The sequence below is a fragment of the Littorina saxatilis genome, linkage group LG7 (assembly GCF_037325665.1).
Source record: "Littorina saxatilis isolate snail1 linkage group LG7, US_GU_Lsax_2.0, whole genome shotgun sequence".
In the NCBI taxonomy this organism is placed as follows: Eukaryota; Metazoa; Mollusca; class Gastropoda; order Littorinimorpha; family Littorinidae; genus Littorina; species Littorina saxatilis.
Window position 1 is genome coordinate 28,954,514 of NC_090251.1, and position 22,203 is coordinate 28,976,716.

A 22,203-nucleotide genomic window follows, 5' to 3' on the forward strand; every position below is an offset into this window, starting at 1 on the left:
TATGCACAGCACAAATGATGGAGATTTCAGTCAGTTCCTGCAGTTTGACCAAATCTTTGAGTGTGTGTTTGTGTGTGTGTGTGTGTGTGAGTGTTTGGAGGTGTCTTTTGTGTGTGTTTTTACATTTGGAGAAGTTTTGAACAAACTCTCATCATTCCGAACACACAGTGAAAATCAGTGAGCATACTTTTCAGTTTTACCCACAAAATATATACAAAGAACATAATTTTTGATGAACTTTTAATCTTCTCAAACACCGTGAACATTCTCAGGTAATAATAATAATAATAAATGAGCATTTATATAGCGCAACATCATAACTTTACAATTATGCTCTTTGCGCTTGACACATTTAAAATTAAAACACAGTTATACAAGCATTTACATCTACATTCATAGTCAGCAACGCTTAATTAAAAGCATACACCATCAAACATACATTACAAAAGATTCTTCCACTAACTAAGTAATAAAAAAACATGAATAAAATAGGAAGTGAAAACAAGGAAATAACAGCTGAATACCCTTAATCAAACAGAACATGTTATCAACAATACTGAAAACAGCACTTATTCACATCAGAACATGAACAAAACAGGCTAGTAACTTCAAATCATTCAAAAACAAGAAACACTTCATTCATACGATTCGGTAGAATATGACACATGCATCACACCATTAAAGTATTTACATGTATCACAGCTCACCAGATTTGCCATTTTCCTATCAAAAACACCACCCGTACCATGAAAAGGGGGAAGGCCATGACCTAACATTCAAAGCTACGTTGTGCTGACTGAATGTTATGACTGAATGGAAAATTTCCTAAATAAATTATCATTTAATTAATATACTTACCCGAATCACATTAGCATTGAGTCACCTGAGATGCTTATCACTGAAAAACGCTTACCCGGCTAAAGAATTTAAAGGGAAGCAACCCCATCACCAAAACGAAAGTGAAAGTAGCGTTGGTAATGGGCCAGTACACCGGGAGTTACCTCCCATACGGGTGTATGCCACGTCACTTCCTCTAGGAACACGTGCCTATTATCATACGGCTTTAAAAAATCTTAAAACCATAAGCGGGGCAGGTGGGAGGGAATACAGTATGTGATTCGGGTAAGTATATTAATTAAATGATAATTTATTTAGGAAATTTTCCATTTAATATCATATTCTTACTCCGAATCACATTAGCAGATAACATCAACAAGGCGGTGGGCTAGAAATGAATCAAAACTCACCATCAAGTTCTGGACAGGAACTGGCCTGCTGCTATGAGCGCTGGAAGGCCTCTGGAGCCATCCTGTCGAAGAGCTGTGACGTCCCGAAGATAAAAGTTTATGAAAACATCTTCGGAACGCCAATACGCAGTTGTCAGCACCTCCTCTAGACGTCTGGAGCGCAGAACTGCCAGAGAGGATGCCCACGCCCTCGTTTCATGGGCTCGGGCCGAGTCAAGTGGCAAGGAGGGCATAACCCCCCCCCTCTTTGTGCGACTCCACTCATAAGCCTGCTTGATGAGCGAGGACACCCACCGGGCCAACGTTACCTTCGACAAATCTTTCTCGCGCCTAGTAAGGAGAGAGATAAACAACAACTTCTGAGAACTAGACCGAATCGGCTGAGTCCGGGCTAAGTACAGACGAAGTGCCCTCACAGGGCAATTGACCGAATCGGGGTCATCCGGGGCCAACGCGCTGGTCAGAGCCTTAACTCTAACCAGCGGAGAGGCCTGCCCCGGAGACTGATTCTTGGCCAGGAAATCAGGCCGGAAACGCAAAGATGCGGAACCGTCCGGCTCAAAGGAGATATCTCCAGGCTGACCCGACAGGGCGTGGACCTCGCTACCCCGTCGGGCCGTAGCCAACAAAAGGAGAAACAGCGCTTTGCGAGTGACATTGAACAGACTGGCCTCGCTTAAAGGCTCAAAATCCGCAGAACGAAGGAATTCCAGGATTAAAAACAAGTCCCACTTGGGAGCGGGCAAACGAGCTTTAGCTTCCTTAAGAGCAGCCCCTTTAATGACTGCAGCTATAACGCCCCCGACTCGAACAGAACGACCAATCTGCTTAAGAGTCGCCGAGATAGCGGAGCGCCGGACCCTCAACGAGGAGACTGAGGCGCCCTGCGAAGACATGAAAGAGAGGTGGTTAGCGACCTGAATAGAGCGCGGGGCCACCGAACTCACCCCTCTAGCTGAACACCAGGCAGTCCATGCCTTCCAGTGGGAAGCATAAACTGAAGAGGTGGACGCTCTATGCGAGCGAGCCACCAAGTCCAGAGTCAAAGACGACGCCCCAGAGCGCTTCAGCGAGTCCCGAACAACTTCCACACGTGAAGCTTCAGAAGACTGGGCTCCTCGTGTGGAATGCCTGTTCGGGGCTGCACTAGTTCCCCTCGCACGAGTGCGAGAGGAATGGGGGGCCCTTGGGCGAGCCGAAGAAGATCTGGAAACCAGACCTGCGACGGCCACAGAGGAGCGACCAGAAGAAGAAGGGCCGGCTCCTCCATCTCCGCTTTCCGGATTACTCGGCTGAGTAACGGAAAGGGAGGAAAGGCGTACGCCTCCAGACCCGTCCAGGGAAAGTCCAGAGCGTTCACTCGCCATGCCTGAGGGTCCGGGAATGGCGAGACGAACACCGGAAGCCTCTTTGAGTACCTTGTGGCAAAAAGGTCCACCAGAGGCTTTTGGACCTGGGCCCAAAGGCGAAGCAGTGCCCCGTGAGTGATCGTCCACTCCGACTGAAGCACTGTACCGGAACGACTGAGCGCATCCGCCAAAGTGTTCAGCCTCCCTGGAAGGTACCTGGCCGAGATCGTGATATGATGCTGAAAGCACCACACCAGGATCTCGCAAGCCCTCTCCGAGAGAGACGGGGACCGCGAGCCTCCCTGCTTGTTGATGTACGCCGCCACTGTCATGTTGTCTGTAAACAGACGAACATGTTTGGCGTACAGGGAGGGCAGAAACTTGGCCAGAGCTAGAGCAACTGCCTCTAGCTCCAGCAAGTTGATGTGCCACAAGGACTGCTCCGTCGTCCACAGACCGGAAGTAGTCTGAAGATCGGTATGTGCCCCCCAACCCTCCCTGGACGCATCTGTAAAGAGGTCCAGGTCGGGGAGGGGCACGACGATCGGAACACCTCTGCAGACCCACTCCGTGTCCAACCACGGAAGGGTCGCAGACTGGAACCATCCCTGCAAAGGGATGAGGGCGTCCCAGTCCACCAGAGGAGAGTCCACAAACGGCTTCAGCGCGAACTGAAGCGGGCGTTTGTGGACCCGGCCCAGTGAAACCAGAAGAGCCATAGACTCCATCTGCCCCAAGATGGAGGCGAGCGAGCGGATGGAAGCCATCAGGAGAGGTAAAGTGGAGCGAATCTGGGCTTGGAGCTTGTCCACCCTTCTCTGAGAAGGCTGGACAGTCCAAGCGACCGTGTCGAAAGACATCCCCAGATAAGTGAATGTCTGTGACGGGGTCAGCTCCGACTTTACCCGGTTGATCGAGAACCCCAACGAGTTGGATTCTCGAAGAACCGTCAGGGTATCCTGCGAACAGCCGCTCTGGGACTGGTTCATGATGAGCCAGTCGTCCAGATAAGCCCGCAGACGGATACCCTGGGACCTCACCAGTGCACAGACCTGTCTCACCACCATGGTGAAAATCCATGGTGCGAGAGACAGCCCGAAAGGGAGTGCGCGAAACTGGTAGATCTGATCTCCCCACCGGAAACGAAGCCATTTCCGGTCGGCCGGATGCATAAGAATGTGAAAGTATGCGTCCGTGAGATCGATCGAGGTCACCCAGTCTCCTGGGCGGAGAGAGTCTCGGACAGAGGCTGGCGTCTCCATCTTGAATTTTATCTCCCTCAAGAAAGTATTGAGGAGAGATAAATCCAACACGGGACGCCATCCTCCTGATGCTTTGGGAACAGCGAACAGACGCCCGTAAAATCCCAGGGAGCTGTGGACCCGAACTCTCTCCACCGCGCCCTTCTGCTCCAGGGAGGCAATTTCCGACTGCAAGACGGAACGTGCTTCCTGCGAGAAGGGGGGCTTGAACCGCGGAGGCACTCGGGTAAGAGGCGCCTTTTCCTCCCGCCAGAGTAGACGGAAGCCCGATCTCACCACTCCCACAATCCATTGGCTGTCTACTACCGACATCCAACGAGAAAGTGCCCGGGAGGGGCCTCCCGCCATCACCAAGGTGGAGGGCGGGAGGGAGGTGAGATCGGGAGCGCTTCATTGGGGGTGTGGCTTACTTCCAGAGCCGCCACGCCCCCTCCCCGATGCCGTCCTCTTCTTCCCACCACGAGCGGCCGGCGGAGCCTGCCGCTTCTGAGCTGGCTTGGGGTTAGACGATGTCTGAGCCTGCTTCTGTTTAGAAGGCTGAGACTGTTTCACCCCCTTCAGAGTGTAGTCAAGGAACTGACTGTCCTTGTTTGACTGAATCTCCTTCTGTCTGGCATCCAGTGCCAGCGGACAGAAGAGAGACTCCTCTGAGACCGGGGAGACTCTCAAGGTCTCCCTAGTAGCCAGTTCCGTGAATTGGGACTGCGAGAGGAAGAGATCCCTCCTGCAGAGTACCGCTTGGGTGTACTGCAGGGAGGAAAGACGCAATTGTTCCTCATTGACCTTGGCCAATGCGGCCAAAAGCGCAGAGACATCGTCCGCATTCTGTTCTTCACTGAGAGTGAAAGGAACTAGCGAATCGGTCAATGCCCGAGACAGAGCCCGAACGAGAGTCTCCGCAATGGAGGACAGTTCGATCTGCCGACGTCCAACCTCCTCAGCAGAGAGGAGGGAAGCCTCGGAAACCGGCAAAACCGAATCACGCTTGATCGGTTTAGTCAGAAGAGGCAGCAATTCCCGGGAAACCGGAAGGGTAGCCCTAGGGAGTGCAAAAGACGCCAGCCAATTCTGGCTCTGATTGGGCATGCCAAGCTTCCTATTGGCCGTAGGCACGAAGGAAGAGGCTTGGGCAGCTGAAGCCACCCACTGCTGAGCTGATTCCGGAACTGGACCAAAAGGAAGCAGTAACGGAACAGGCACTGGCCGAATACCACTCCCCGCATGTGCTGGACGAACCAGTGAATGCGAAAGTTGGTAAGCCACTGACGGAGACTCGGCGAACCGGAAGGAAGAAACATCCTCCTGTGCCGGCCGGAAGTCCGCCATGGCAGAAGGAACGAATGATGCGGAAGAGTCCGCAGCCACCACCCCTTCAGGAAAATAACGAGACGTTACTTCCGCCGCGACGTCAAGAACAGACTTGAGCTTCGACGGAAACACGCCCCGCGACTCCTCGCTGACCACTGATGGAGCATCAGAATAGTCACACGTGGAACCATGACCGAAGTCACCAGTTCCGGAAGCAGAAGCATGCCCTGGCAAACCGGAAACCGGAAAAGCCTGAGCACTAACGTCATCCTGCCGCCCAAAATCCTGTGAAGGTAAAGGGTAAGCAGGACGACCATCCGCAAAAACCGGAGCTGGATGAGCTGACGTCACTCCCCCGACTGAGTGGAGTGATGCCTGCTCAAGCCTAGGCGCTTGAAAGCCGGAAGGCGCACGCTGTAATCCACTATCTGGTATCCGGAAGGAACCACCAGAAGAGGAAGAAGCGTTTCCGGCCGAAACCGGAAGTGTAGTCAACGGAACCGCAAAATGCGGAAGTGAAGACTGCACTGGTTGACTTCGCGATCCGGAAGGACCGGAAGTCAGTGAATACTCCATCCTGCCGCGACCGCCGTAGCGTGCCGGAGCGGACGGATCATCACTTCCGGCAAGTGCCGGAAATGCGGCAGTCGAAACCGACTGCCGCCGCTGTTCGAACAAGTCCGGGGCCTCGTAGGTTATCGCCGGAAATGAAAGATCAGCAAGGTATCGGTCGTGACCCGATGCGAAAGAGCTGTCCCCCGAAGGAGAACGTCCAGGCGCCTCACGAGGGCTATCGGACCAGCTCTGCTTACCAACCGACGCTGAAGAGGGAGGACGCTGCTCCAAGCCGGAAGTGGAGGACAAAGACACGGAAGCCAATGCCCGGACGTCACTGCCAGATGCCGGAAACGCCGAACTGCTGGCGACGGAACGCTGAAATTCTGCCTGCACCAAGCTGCGGATTTCTGGAACCAGTGACTTTAACAGAGAGGAAACCAACGCACCTTGTCCAGGTGCTAACAAAGAAGACGAAGTCTCCGAAGTAGAGACAGGTGCAGAAGTAACAGTAGCGCTAGGCGCCGCAAAAGAAGCAGAAGTAGTAACAGCGCTAGGCGCCGAAATTGGTACAGCCAACAAAGTGTTACGCTCTTGGTCTGTAACAAGTAACGTTGCTTTGGAAGAGGAAGACTTAGCCTTAATTTTCCCCTTGGGGTCCGACTTGCCACGGCGCTTGTCTGAATCAGACATGTTGACAACAACACGTGGCAACGCGAAAAAATTTACTGAAACATAAGTCTAAACGACTGGAAAATTCAGTAAACACACGCACTAATGCGTTAACAAAATACTATAGCTAAACTTGCCCCACAAGCAGAGGCACGGAGAGCTACAAACAAAGTCACACGAGCTAGAAAACTAACTCACACAACAAAATGGCGACACGCAAGACACTGACACAAACGTCAACAACACGTGGCAAAGCCAAAAAGATTTACTGAAACGTAAGTCAAAACGACTGAAAACACAGTAAACACACACGCTTACGCGTCAACAAAATACTAAAGCTACACTTGCCCAAACAGAAAGAGGGCACGCAGAGCTACTAGCAAAGTCACACGAGTTAGCTAACTAACTCACACAACAAAATGGCGAAACACGCAAGTCACTGACACACAAGTCCGTAAAAAACGGACAACGTACAGTAACGAAACAGCGCAAACAACCAACAACAAACGGGAACGAGCTCACCAAACTGTAGGCAAGGCGAGCAGACAAGCTGGGTAACGTGGCCGGCGGGTGTCACTCAAACACACAAGGTCAGCCACAGAGCGTCAAAAAGTGAACCGTCCTCTCCGAGGTGAAAAAGACGTATGATAATAGGCACGTGTTCCTAGAGGAAGTGACGTGGCATACACCCGTATGGGAGGTAACTCCCGGTGTACTGGCCCATTACCAACGCTACTTTCACTTTCGTTTTGGTGATGGGGTTGCTTCCCTTTAAATTCTTTAGCCGGGTAAGCGTTTTTCAGTGATAAGCATCTCAGGTGACTCAATGCTAATGTGATTCGGAGTAAGAATATGATATTAAATGAATGATTAACTAATGATTTTAGTGGCGGATTTTCTGAATAAAAACATTCTTGTCGATCACACGTTCTGAAGAAACGTGAGGCAGGGTGTATCACTCAGAATAAGAACCTCCTGCTTTCAGTAGAACATGTACCACTTTAGTATTTACACAATGTATCCATTTCTTCAAAATTGAGTCAGATTGTTATTGATGGGGTTATGAGTTTGCGTCCAATGCTGGTCGGTATGTTGGTATTGTAATTGGTATCATATCATCTTGTGAGTTCTCACTGGGGAAAGGGAGCTGCCATACAGTACTGCGCCACCCATTTATGTTTTTCCTGCGTGCATGTTTTCATGTTTCCAAGCCCTCAGACTTTTGCTGTGATCTTGGGATCTTGACCCTGCGCATGCATGCACACAGGGTTGTTTGGACACTGTGGAGAGTGACTGCACAAAGTTGACTCGGGAATACATGAAAATCCCTCACCGAATGTAGTGGTCCAACTAACCCATACTAATTATAACAACTGGATAACTGATTGCTTTTAATGCCTGTCTTTTTGAGGAGATTAAGGGTGTGGGAGGGATTGCTTTTAATGCCTGTCTTTTTGAGGAGATTAAGGGTGTGGGAGGGATTGCTTTTAATGCCTGTCTTTTTGAGGAGATTAAGGGTGTGGGAGGGGGGAGGGTGGGAAGTATGGGAATAAAATCAAATAAAAAGTAAAGAAATCTATTCCACATAAAAAAAACTTCATTACAATTACTGATCGAACACTTCTGCAGTGCACCAAATAATCTACATGTACAGAGAATACTTTAAAGTTTGCCTGTCACTGAAAAAGTGACTGGCACAATGCTGTTAAAAAATGTCATTGAACCTTTGTACAAAAAAACCCACCTCACAACTCAACAATTATTCAGTCTTTCCAGATCTAACATCCTCGTTACCCACCACTGTCTTCTCCAAATATGAACACCGTTAAATCTTTTATTTGCAGAATGTCAGTCACTTCAAATAAAAAAAACAATCGTTATACAGTTCCTCCCACTCTCCTTCACACAATCATACATGATAATGATCATTGGAAAAATTAACAACATATATTCCCCATTTGGCATTCCTCAACCTCATCCCCACCTCCAACTACACACACACACACATATATATATATATATATATATATACTCACACAAACAGACAAAAACGATGATGCATTTGTCATTCTTCAACCCACACACCCACTCCCCATAATCCCCCCCCCCCAACACATGCACACACCCAAGCGGAGAATCCTAATCCAGATCTCCCAGGCCATCATCTTTTTCCTCATCAGCATCCCCTTCCCCCACACCCTTCATCACCTCCCTCACTTCCCTCGCGTCCATCTCGGGCACCGACTCCATCCCTCCCACTTTGGAAATGTCCATCACTCCAGATTTGGAATATCCCTTTTCTGTCATGGCACTCATATTCTTCATGAATTCCTCAGCATCATTTGAGTCGTGCACAGATTCCAAAACGACCTCATTCAGAGACACGGCATCTTCGGCCACATAGCGAGGGGTGGGGGTGTCTTCTGAGAAGGTCATCGTGGTAATGTCTTCGATCAGCGACGTCTTGGGGGAGGGTTGTGTGGCAGATGGCTGAGTGACTTCTTGAATCAGAGATTTCTTCGGTGAAGGTTGTTGCAAAGAGGATCTCACTGGCATTGTATCTTCATCGTCATCGCTGCTGCCACTGTCGTCCAAAACCTCGATTCTGGGTTTGAAAGAGCCCTGTTTTGTGAGAAAGAAAAAAAAAGGTAGCATCAGCAAACGTAACACACACACACAAACACACAGGCTCTACAAGGAATAACATTTTACCTTTGACTGCGGACGTGCATGCACGCACACACACACAGGTTCTACAAGGAGTAAAAGATTACCTTAGATGGTGTAACTGGCACAATTTCCACTTCCTCCAGGTCCGGAAGATCCTGAAGAAAATATTGAAAATTTAACAATCATGGACATGTACACAGAGCGCAATTATAAACAACAGAAAATAAGCAGAAAGCTCAATGATATGAGGGTGGGGTAAGGCACACAAAAAAAAAAAATAGTCTGTTTACGGTAACCCGACCGACCCTATTTTTTTCGCGCGACCCTAGACTTTTTTTTGGCATTTGGAAAAAAAAAAAATCTGGTTTTTTTTGCAAAATAACGTAAAAATATGTTTTTTTGAAAAAAAATTAAAAAATAAAAAAATCCCGACCTACCGACCCTATTTTTTTGGCCTATGTTACCGTAAACAGACCTATTTTTTTTGGCCTTAGCAAATTCGCTTCCATCATGATTGTGCATGTAGACACACACACACACACCACCACCACCTCTTTTCTTTTCTTTAACAGGTGTCTATATGGCTCCTTTTACTAAACTGTAGTCCCCTTTTTTGTACATCAAGACTAATTTAATTTGGCGAAGTGGACTTCACGACGTTGACTTCACGAAGCTCGCTGCACAAAGTATTTGCACTGAATTTTGTCTGTAAAAGACTTTGTAAAGTCTTTGCGAAGTCAACTTTAGGCTCACTTAGGGGCGGGGATGTAGCTCAGTCGGTAGCGCGCTGGATTTGTATCCAGTTGGCCGCTGTCAGCGTGAGTTCGTCCCCACGTTCGGCGAGAGATTTATTTCTCAGTCAACTTTGTGTGCAGACTCTCCTCGGTGTCCGAACACCCCCGTGTGTACACGCAAGCACAAGACCAAGTGCGCACGAAAAAGATCCTGTAATCCATGTCAGAGTTCGGTGGGTTATAGAAACACGAAAATACCCAGCATGCTTCCTCCGAAAGCGGCGTATGGCTGCCTAAATGGCAGGGTAAAAACGGTCATACACGTAAAATTCCACTCGTGCAAATCACGAGTGCACGTGGGAGTTTCAGCCCACAAACGCAGAAGAAGAAGAAGAAGGCTCAACTAAGGACAGCCTTAACATGCTAATTATCACCAAATAAGCAGTATGTAAGAACAGAAAATGATGCTAATAGAAGTACATACCTCTGGCTCATCATTCTCTGACCCTTCATCTGAAAAAAACAAAAAAACAAATTCATTAGTCACACAACCAAACTTGGCATTACATAGAGAATATTACATGGCTTGCTGTGTCGTACCAGATTTACACAAGTTTTTTTTTTTAATATTGAACTGCGAGCGAAAGCGAGCTGTTCACTATTTGAAAAAGCAACGAGTGTAAATCTGGTACAAAACAGCAAGCCATGTAGTATTCTGTTTATCCTACATACTGTACTTACGTGTATTTTACTGAAAATGTCCTGCAGTCGAGGCAGCTAACTTGAAGACGCTTGTTTTGGAACCTCGATCTCTTCTAAAGCCTCGTGCAATCTATTACGTCAAAGTAAAGAAACGTCACTCTGAAACTGGCCTGACGTGTTAGTTCTAAAAGTTCATCGAGGGTAATTAGCGAGCGCAATTTTTGTTTCTATAATGACGTTTGTCTCAGTGACTTTGGCATCATAAGCAGTATAAAAACAGGTCCGTGCCAGACTTGCTTGACATGACCTCATTTACATGATATACACACATGTGATTTGAAGGATTATTATCTCACGAGTGTCTCTCTCACGTATGTAGGATAAATTTACTTACTTCCATAAGGCCACAAAAAAAAGTCTGTTTACGGTAACATAGGCCAAAAAAAATAGGGTCGGTAGGTCGGGATTTTTTTTTCTTCTAAAAAACCCCCATATTTTTAAGTTATTTTGCCAAAAAACAAAGATTTTTTTTCTTGTTTTTTCTTCCTCAAATGCCAAAAAAAAAAAGTCTAGGGTCGCGCGAAAAAATAGGGTCGGTCGGGATACCTTCTTCTTCTTCGGCGTTCCAGGGTCGGGATACCGTAAACAGACTTTCTTTTTTTTCTCTAAATATTTCACTTACCCAATCGCCAAACTCTTGAAATTTAGTTACTGTAAATACTAATTTATTACTGTCAAAAAGCTACCAGTTTTAAAATTTCTCAAGTTCAAACATTGATATCTAATTTTCACGCCTTAATTTTCACAATAAAGAACTTACTTCCTCGAATTAGAAATATATATGTATTACTAGTGTTAAAAATCATGCAGTTTTGATATTTCTGAAGTTCATACATCGTAAACTATCTAGCTGTTATGCCTTATGCACACCAAAGAGCAAACACAAAAACATGGTTTTACCTTCCATTTGGGTGATCATCATCTTTGAACCATTGCTTTTTGGAGATTCTGAAAAATAAATGTCAAAGGTTGAATTAGATTCTCCCAACAAAGAGGAGGGGGGTATGTGAGAGGCAGTTAAATCAGCCTTAGAATTAACGACGTGGAGCAGACCAACCTGCTTTTTTTTTTATTTCATGTGATTGACCAGTCCGAAATGACCCAGTTTGTGTTAGTTCTGGTCTAAGCCCTGTGCAAGTGGGCAGCACAAAACCGCATTCACAGAACGGTTACAACTTTAATGCACATTTATAGTAGTAAATGTAACAATCAGCATAAACTGGCCTTGTGGCTTAAAACGCGTTTGTCGGTTTTGCACAGCACCCAGATAGAACACCACAGTTCATCCAGACACGGAGATAAAGACAAAACAAGGCACATGGTCGCCCCTTCTCTCTCCAAATCACACACAGACATACACACACACACACAAACACCATGAACACACACACACACACAAGCACGCCCACAAACACACACATCTCTCTTCCTCTCTCACACGCTCACAGTACATATGTAAACATCTACTGTTAATTACATAATCTACCAATTTGTCGAAGAGAATTAAGGCCCCCTTCAATCACCACAGCTAAAGGGCAGCTGATCTCCAGTTTGGACCATTTGATTTCCTTTCTTTCATTTTACACAATTATATGCCCCCTTCTGCTAAATGTAAGGGAACAACTACTTCATTCATTTATGATTTTGCGTAAGAAAGCACACTCATCTGTGACATACAACACAGAGAGAGAGAGAGAGAGAGAGAGAGAGAGAGAGAGAGAGAGAGAGAGAGAGAGAGAGAGAGAGAGAGAGAGAGAGAGAGAGAGAGAGAGAGAGAGAGAGAGAGAGAGAGAGAGAGAGAGAAAACAAAATACCCCAAACCAGCTAATCAAACTTCAAACAAACCGAAGCAAATACCCCAGATTTCCCGCACCAACATGCATAGACAGCAACAGAAACAGAAAACAAATAAAATACATTTTCAAATCAGCCCCACTGTTTGACCGGCTCCAAAAAATACTGTTGGAACTGATTTGATGTATGTACAAGTCTTTTCTTCTGCCATGTTGCTTCCACTGAAAGGCTATTGATCACAACTGCAACACATGCAAACTATAGCAAAATCTACACTGCAAAGACGACAAAAGTAAAACGTAAAATCATAGATAACATATTACATCACTGAACAAGACTTACTCGTAGAGGATGAAAAAATGCTTGCGTCAGCATCTTTCCCTGGGTCACTTTTTGAGATGATGGGAAGGTCTTCTATTTCAGCTTCTGTCAGTTTCTGCGACTCAGCAGCAACAGATTCTCTCGTTTTCTCCACACTCTCTTGGTTATCTCCCCCCTCAGTTACTTCCCCTTCCTTAGATTTAGCTCCCTTGAGTTCGTACGTTCCGTACAGCCAGTCAACAGTTTCTGGGTCCACTTCCACTTTTTCGGTTATGCCTTCCGCAGCGTTTTTGGCATTCAGGTCAGTCTCTATCCGATGTGCCTCCGATTGTTTCCTTCTCTGAAGCAAGGCTGAAAACACATCCAGCATTCTTACTTGTAGTCTTAGGGACTAATACATTTTCTTACAAACCTTACATAATCAGCATGGTCTGCTCTTTATTCATATCACTGCAGCAAAAAAAAAGATTGTTTCTGTCAACATTATTCATAACAGCCCCGCCCCCTGTAAAATGAAAACCCATCTTTACAGGCGGCTTCAAAATTCAGAGAAAATCAGGAGTGAACATTACCTGCTATTCCGACTTGGTCGTGTGACAGACGTTTTCTTCCACACGAGATTACGTTGATTGTCTAACGAAGCCGTCAGGCTGAGTTAGACATCAGCTAATCGAGTGTGGAAGAAAACTCTGTCACACGACCAAGTCGGAATAGCATTTATGTCTCACAGCTTCAACAGAGGAGAGAACAAACACGTTTTGTGTACTCAGGCTTGACAAACCTAAACACGGGAGCAGCCATTGTGGAGAGATCTACTTTTTGACGAAAGTGACCGAACAACTGTGAATGACGTCTCGGTATATGTGAATGACGTCACAGTCATCGTCACAGTCTGTATCTTTTGAAGCATCGCATTCTTCATGACGTCTTTCTGTGTCTGCATCCGCGAAATGTTTGTTAATTCCGGAATCTTTGTCATCTATGTTCAGAACTCTGGCCTTCCAGTTTCAGACTAAGAGACCTCCTGAGTGAGCCACTTTCCAAAGGCAGCTAAATTTGCGTATGGAAACAGCACTGTCGTATGGGATGCCGTTCTCAGTATTCTCAGCGTTGAAGAATTTGTAAAGAGAAGAAACGATAACAGCAGGAGAAATAAAAGTCGTGTGTGCATTTTGGGGCTTTTGGAGGGACGATTTCGAGTTTGAATCCGTTCTTGCACATGCTCCAAAGCGTGTAACATACAATCTTGCACACGTTTGCTTTAGTAGTGGCAAAGAAGGAAAGCGTGTGACATACAGAGTTTATGGGCAGAAAATCTCAGAAGCCAGGTTTAAAAGGATTAAGTCTTACAAGGAGTTTAAAAAGGTGTGTGTGTGTGTGTTGTGTGTGTGTGTGTGTTGTGTGTGTGCGTGTGTGTGTGTGTGTGTGTAACATAAATGGATCCATTTAACCGGACAATTATAACTTTCCTACAAGAACAATTCCAAAAGCACCTACCATCCACACTGGCCATTATTTTCTTGTTCTCCTTTTCCTGCCATCTCTTTCTCTCTAGCTTCTCTGCGTCCAAACCACCCTCAGCCCTGGAACAAACATTTATTGCAAGGTCAAGTTTATATATTCAAAAGAACACCCAAAACAATGAGGAAGAAAAAAAAACAAATAGACACAACAATGCATTACATATTAAAACTACTACTATTAATGATAATAAATTGTAATAAGAATGCTTTATGCCGTAAATCCTACAATTGTTCTAAGCATCTCACAGAATACATACACAAATAACCACTTCTGTACACGAAGAAGCTATAATTGTTTAACACACAAGCTAACATGTACATGCACATACAAGCATTCCCTGTCATCCACCCACCAACATTTTCTCCCCTCTCCCTTTGACACACACACACACACACACACACACACACACATGAACATTAATCCATGGTCGCCCATACATCAACTCTTTCTCAAGTCTCCCTTTGACACAAGACAGTCCAGTATACAGCAGACAGGCAGGCAGATGTTTAAATATACTGACAGAAAGATAAACTACTGGAGGGGTAACACCAAAAAAGAGAAACTGACCATGCTTCAGCACAGGCCCGGTCCCTCTCAAAGATGGGTCGGTCATCAAGGTACTGCAAGTCTTTCTGCACACAGTACCACACAATCAGCAAAAGTTGTACAAAATATTGTGATAAATAATACAGCAGTACTCGGCTCATATTGAAATAACCACAGTTTTCCTCAGTAGTGTTCCATATTGCAGCATGGTTACATAAGCATGTACAGAGAGTGATCACATTGTAGCGCAGACACACATACACATGTATACAAAACACATATATGCAGACACGTATGCAAGCACACACACAAACACACACATACACACAGATTCTCTTACACAATCACACAAACCCACACACATGCACTGTGACACACAATGTGTGTGACTCACATATGCCCGAACATTTCCTGAAGATCTTTGTGGCAGTCTTACACTGTAATACACATAAAATCCACAAAAAATAAAAACAATTAACCAAGTGGAAAGTGGAAGAGGTAACACAGAAGTGTCATGGAAAAAATAACGAAGAAAAAAACAACTACTTGCCAGCTTGACTGTGACTGTCTTCCTGTAATTATTGATTTCTCGTATCAGGGGATTTCCCATGATGTTTAGCACCCGCTGAAATATAAAGCATATTTCTATAAGAACTGGATCAGAAAAACTGTATCTAATGAAGAACATTTATACAGTGTGTATTTCAAAGAGATAATGATAAAGATAAAGGTAATGAAATACATATCCATCACGACCGTACATCACGTGCCGTCATTCGTTACTTGTCATTACCACCCTGAAGAAGTCAGCAACACAGTGACGAAATAATGATGAAGAATATACCCTAACTGGTTTCTGTTGTGTTTTCTTTTTGTTTTGATGTCATTTCAAAGGAATAGTTTAAAAAATATCTAAGAAAACCTCAACGCTAAGCTTTTTGCTCATGGATGGCATTCGGCCTGACCCTACACTATTTAATACTACAACTCTCCTCTTTACTCAGTTGAGTTAAAAATCACTCCGCCACAGAACGGGATGGATTTAAGATGGAGAACAACCTTGTAGGTAGAAAAAGAACTACATCTTTGTTTTGAATCAACACAAAATTGTTAACAACTACTTCCCAAACTCTAAGACTCTCCTCCTTATTCGAAAGAGTTACAAATCACTCCACCACAGAACAGGATGGATTTAAGATGAAAAAACAACAATTACCTTGTAGGTTGAAAAAACCTGTATCTTTGTTTAACATAACATGTTAATTTAACTACACAACTATTTCTCTAACTGACCAGATTTTGCATTGCAGCAAAGATGTCAAGGATTCTGGGGTCTTTGAGCTTGTTGTGTGAGAGGTCGAGAATGCCGATCTCGTGGCATTGAGCCAGGTGTTCCACATCCTCATACGTCACCAGCTGGTTGTGTGAGATGTACAGGGAGTGCAGACGAGTTAGGCACGCTGAAAGCAGAACACAGAGGGTAAATCAAGGCAGTATACAGTATAACCTGTCCTCTCGATCACCTCTCGATAACGACCACCTGCACATAACAACCATCTCAAAGGATCCCCAAGGAGTTTCTATAATCAGGGCCTTGCATTGGAAAAAGTGAGTTCAGCTTACAAAGGCGGGGATTTTGAAGATTTGTTGGAGATTTTTTACCTAAAATGACCCCCCCCCCCCCCCCCCCCCCCCCCCCAAAGAAGATTGAGCAACTAAATTATGCCATAGTTCATAGTCCATAGTCCGTATCGGCACATTATTTCTTCTGACTTGCCTTCCGCCTTCAGAACGAAATCCAGCCATTCCCACTTCCAGGAATACCTGGATTCTTTGTCACTGAATGGCTGACCACGTTCAACAATGTCGCTTCGAGACATTATTTCAAGTCTAGAGCCACAAAACACCGACACAAAGCATGCTCGCGCGATGCCAGAGGAAGTACGTGCTCAAGCAAACTGTCAAACCGATTGAGAATTTAACCGAACGGCGCACAAAATGAAAGCGGGGACTGTTTGGGTTTACCGTTTGGGAATAACAGGTTTTTGCATTTCGGCGTACACCAAATCGAGTTCCGCGTACTGGAGATGTTATTTCGGCGTAAAGTACACCGAACGGCTTACAATGCTGGGCCCTGTATAATTCACCTTTTCCAATATAGTGACCACCTGTCTATAACAACTAAACTTTTGGTCGTTATAGACAGGTTCGACTGAAGTACCAAAGCCATCCATCTCCCAAACCGGTTTAAACTAGCCAATGCAGAGACTGCCCTTACTGGAAACTGATCATACAGTTCATTTATGGTTGCAAGACAAGGCATACTGACATGCTCATTAAATTTCCCTTGCAGGGGAAAACAAACTGTCAATGAAAACACAATCATGACAGGTTGACTGTTTTATTTCTGTTTGTTATATTCGAGATTAAAACCAGTAAGATATTGAACATTTATTTTTAACATTATTCCTGACATGTCGTTCTTGGTCAGACTTTTTTTCTGAAAGCATGTACATGCTGTATAGCTCTCTCTTTCTCTCCCAGACAGATAAAGCGCACTGACAGATGGAACGACAAACTCCTGACAAAGATGTTAAGATGGTCTGATTAAAGGACTGGGTGGCCGAGTGGTAACGAACTTGCGCTCGGAAGCGAGAGGTTGCGAGTTCGACCCTGGGTCAGGGCGTTAGCAATTTTCTCCCCCCTTTCCTAACCTAGGTGGTGGGTTCAAGTGCTAGTCTTTCGGATGAGACAAAAAACCGAGGTCCCTTCGTGTACACTACATTGGAGTGTGCACGTTAAAGATCCCACGATTGACAAAAAGGTCTTTCCTGGAAAAATTGTACAGACATAGATAAAAAAAATGTCCACCAAAATACCCGTGTGACTTGGAATAATAGGCCGTGAAAAGTAGGATATGCGCCGAAATGGCTGCGATCTGCTGGTCGATGTGAATGCGTGATGTATTGTGTAAAAAATTCCATCTCACACGGCATAAATAGATCCCTGCGCCTTGAGTCCGAGTCTGGAGATACGCGCGCGATATAAGACTTCATATAACATTAAAGTATGAGTGTATCTGCAGTTAATAGCTCTTTCTCCAGAACCTCCATTTTTATCCCAAACCCACAAATAATGTTCAATGCCATCCACTTTTCCTTGAATTCACCAGTCAAAAAGTGTGTGAAAGTGTCTGAACAATAGACAGACCTGTGTTCTTATTAGACTGGCTCAGGCCTGAAATCTGTCACTAAATGAAAAAGCTCTGAATCAGTACAATTGATACAAAGTAAGGTTCCTTTGAAGAGAGGACACTTCCCAAGAAAGTACACCTTGCTTTGTCCCTCAGATTACAAGCTTGACTAGAGTATACCTGTCATGACAGGGCACCCGTCTTGTAGTGGTACACTATATGACTCGACCCAAGCAAGTCCTTTCACCACAGGTACCACTGTAAGCACACTGTACTTTCCCCATCAGACTGACCCAGGTTCACTATGTTGGTGAGTAGGTTGAAGCAGACTAGAGTATGTATACCTGTCATGACAGGGCACCCGTATTGTAGGGACACTATACGACTGGACCCAAGAGTGTCCTTTTACCACAGGTACCACTGTACTTTCCCCATCAGACTGACCCAGGTTCTCTATGTTGGTGAGGAGGTTGTAGCTGACGTTGAGGGTGTCCAGGTCTTCCATAGGCTCCAGGTTCTCCAGCTTGTCGATCAGGTTGTGCTGCAGGTAGAGGCAGCGCATCGCCTTCTGCTGGTCCAGGTTCTCGATCACCTTGATGCCGTTGTGCTCCAGCCACAGGCACTTCAGCCCCGTGTACTCCTCCAGGTTCTCTATCTCGTAGATCCCTAAGAACACCACACTGGTCCTTAAAGCAACTTGAAGTGAAACACCCCCCCCCCCCCTGTACTCCTCCAGGTTCTCTATCTCGTAGATCCCTGAAAACAACACACTGGTCCTTAAAGCAACTTGAAGTGAAACACCCCCAGCCCCATGCACTCCTCCTCTAGGTTCTCTATCTCATAGATCCCTAAAAACACCACACTGGTCCTAAAAGCAATTTAAAATGGACCTCCCCCCCCCCCCCCCCCCCCTCATTCTTACTCTCAGACCCTCTGTTTTGAGATTTGTAAGACTTGGCTTATGTGCGATCATCAACTGGGGCTTAAAAACTGCCATGCACTTCTTTAGCTGTGAATTGTTTTTGTGTTTTCTAATTTCAGAGAAAGCAATACAATTTTGACATTACTGTAAGCAAGTTTTGTTCTTTATCTCCTTGTAGATCCCTCAAAACACCCATCTGGTTCCATGAGCAACTCGTTCCTATTTAACCTTCTTTACTCAATAAACAATGACAATGAAAGTCACACAATCATTTTTAATAATTACTGACTTGTCCAATTTGTCACCGAGAAGCTGAACTAAGCCAAGATGCTACAGCAGCTTCCATTTTGTTACACATACTCAGAAACAGCCTCTGTCATACGTACCCTTGTAGTGCAGATACAGAACGTCATTTAGTCCTGGTGTGCAGTACAGTTTTAGGTCTTTGCAGTGCTGTTTAATGAATTTCTTGGTCAAAATACTGAAAGAGAAACCAAAAACATTAAAGGCTGCCATATTCGTAGCGTTCATTAATTAATTCATATTGTTTACATGTGCCAATAATGTTATAAAACTGTACCTAAGGGGATATAATAACGATTGGCTGTAGCTTTCGAACACAGAAAAAATTATTACAGTATTGCAAAGTGGTGTTGATAGTGTCAAATGTAAACAGAACAGTCTCAAACGCCATCTTTGGTTTACGAAAAGGCCCGAAGTGACGTCAACGGTCTAAAAATAGCCCAAGTCCTGGAGAACTGTTGCTAAAGAATGCAATAAAGAATAAATTATTTCTCGTAATTGGTAAGGACTTCAAACCTAAAACTTTGCAGGAAGCTTAATTTATACATCCCCGCAACGATGGGAAGTAATTAAACTAATTAAATAGGACTATGTCAGCCTTTAAATCACCAAGAAGTTGGATAAACAATAACACAAACCGACAGCTAGAAGCAAACCACCTCACTTGCAAAGACTAGCTGGCTTTCTCTCAGATTATTCTTTCCCAAAAATTAAAATTAAATTTGATTGTGAAATGCACCAACTTTTCACGAATACTGGCTGTCTTTAGTGGATGCGAGTTCCACTTCACACACACACACACACACACACACATACACACACACACCCACACAGACACACACATACACACCCACACTGCTGAAGAGACGGTAAACAATAATAACCAACCAACCGGCAAAACACACACGCGCGCGTATACGCTCACACACATACACACACTTCTCCCCTCGTTTAGCTATATACATATTTTAAATAAAGGGATAACATGATCAGAAACAGATTTTTACTTTGGATGTTTCTTCTTGAATTCTTCTTTGTGAGCCTCCTTCTTAGCCTTTGATGCATCCTCTGTAACACAAAGAACATGGACCTTGTTAAACAGGGCATTGATCCTTCCGTTGATCACTTTTAAACTGCATAACACTAACAATGTAATCACACGTATTTGCAGATCAAAATAGCACAGTTTACATAATGATGTATGTAAATTCCTTATCAAAATATATATGATTAATAAGTTCACTCATGTTGAGATTACCTACCTTCTACCTGTAAAAAAAAATGACTATGTGCCAGGTACTTTCTTACTGAATGAACGTAAGAGCGACCAAGTTTTAATTAACAAACTTGTACATACCTGTACCGAACACAGGCACGTTTCCAGCTTAAAATCTACTTGTAATTTGTCACATTTCATTACAATTACATGTATTACATTTTACAGAAAAACATTTATATAGTACCAGAAACTTTCACTCTGAATACATGTAACAGTAAACACATTTCAGCTCCATTTGTTAGCAAATCTCAGCGCAAATGAAGAAACTCTCTTCGAGCTTACCATCAGCTTGCGAAGTCTGTTTTGGAGTCTCTGCTGCTTTCTCAATGAGAAGAGTGGAGGAGGGAGGCCCAGAGGTCTGCACTTTGGGGGAGTCCCCATTCCCCACCTCCTGAATAAGAGGCTTGCTGGGGGGCTTAGGACAGCTGTCCTCAATGAGGGAAATACTGGGCATAATGCTGTTTCTGGCCTTTCCGTTCTTCGGTCACTTGTGTGTGATGTTTACTGAAAAATTCCAGACAAAAATGCTTTGTTAGTTCAAGGAAATGTTGTGAGTGTGGTCACAGCTATAGACTCAGAGAGAGAGAGAGAGAGAGAGAGAGAGAGAGAGAGAGAGAGAGAGAGAGAGAGAGAGAGAGAGAGAGAGAGAGAGAGAGAGAGACAATGACAATGACAATTCTTTATTTTACGAGGGTAACAGAATAAGCATTGGTATACTTTTTTGCATCTGGCCCTCGCCCTAAAGAGGGACTAAATCTACTATAATAACTACTACTACATACTTACATAATTAGTAAAACAGTATAAGTTTATGTACATAAGTGCATTATATAAAACATTGTAGTTTATGAATGTTCATGACAAGGTGCAAAGCAAAAATTTGCAAGTCAATTAGAGTCAGAATACTATGCAATAGTACTTCAACTCTGCAAGACAATGGATAGTATGCATAACATCATAATTTCGTGAACAACAACACTCCTCAGCCTTTTCCAGATACCTGTCTTCTACACGGATTTTCAGACAAAGCCAGGGAAAAATGAATGACATTGAAAATATTTGTTCTCAAGTTATCTCTGTACCTTTACCTGCCATGGTTTTGGTTTGTAGCCTCTACCTCACACTTCTATACGCCCCCAACCAAAGTAAACAAAACAAAGGCCTAGTTTTGCAGAAAACTAACTCAAACTGGCTGACTGTAAGTTATCCATTGCTAAAATACGAAACAACTGCTGCCATTGATTTTATCGAAAACTTAAAATTACTTTTTCAAACAAGAACTGAGAATCGTGATCGTAATTTCAGTTTCTTGCAGAAAACATGAAATTAACTTTTGCAACTCTTGATCTTCCCTTTTGGATAAGGAGCTCAACAGATACCCCGCAGGTGCCGATTTAAACTATCTTACTTTATCGACCATTGACACCTTGGCACCAATTCTTTCTGTGATTGTTTATCTTGTGAAAAAAAAGGTGCACCGACCCGTTATCAAACTTCGGACTGGCATCTTTCAGTCCTGAGGAAAGAAATCCCACTCAAATTCCGAGTCAAAAGCACATTCTACTGAGAAAAATGAATGAAGTAGACACACTTTGGGGATCAAACAAGCAAAACTAAAGTTTCTTACCTTGGATCCCTACTAATAGTGATAGGTAGTGTTCGCAATCAGTCAAAACACGCTGGAACATGTGGCAATCCAAACTTCCCGAACATTCAAAACATCCGTCATGGCGTCTGTTGCTCGGCGACATGCAAAACAGAC

General features: G+C 44.5%; 1 protein-coding gene across 1 annotated transcript; it reads right to left on the reverse strand.

Annotated features, from left to right (window-relative positions):
* Positions 1 to 8,489: 8,489 nt before the first annotated feature.
* Positions 8,490 to 22,203, reverse strand: LOC138971104 (dynein axonemal assembly factor 1-like). Its single transcript, XM_070343725.1, has 14 exons — positions 22,069 to 22,203; positions 20,724 to 20,945; positions 20,170 to 20,230; positions 19,246 to 19,340; positions 18,382 to 18,603; positions 16,038 to 16,204; positions 15,295 to 15,369; positions 14,766 to 14,830; positions 14,172 to 14,257; positions 12,696 to 13,025; positions 11,460 to 11,507; positions 10,282 to 10,310; positions 9,168 to 9,218; positions 8,490 to 9,015 (listed from the first exon to the last, which is right to left on the reverse strand). The coding sequence occupies exons 2-14, from the start codon at positions 20,893 to 20,895 to the stop codon at positions 8,533 to 8,535; spliced, it is 1,884 nt and encodes a 627-aa protein (XP_070199826.1). The 5' UTR covers positions 20,896 to 20,945; positions 22,069 to 22,203; the 3' UTR covers positions 8,490 to 8,532.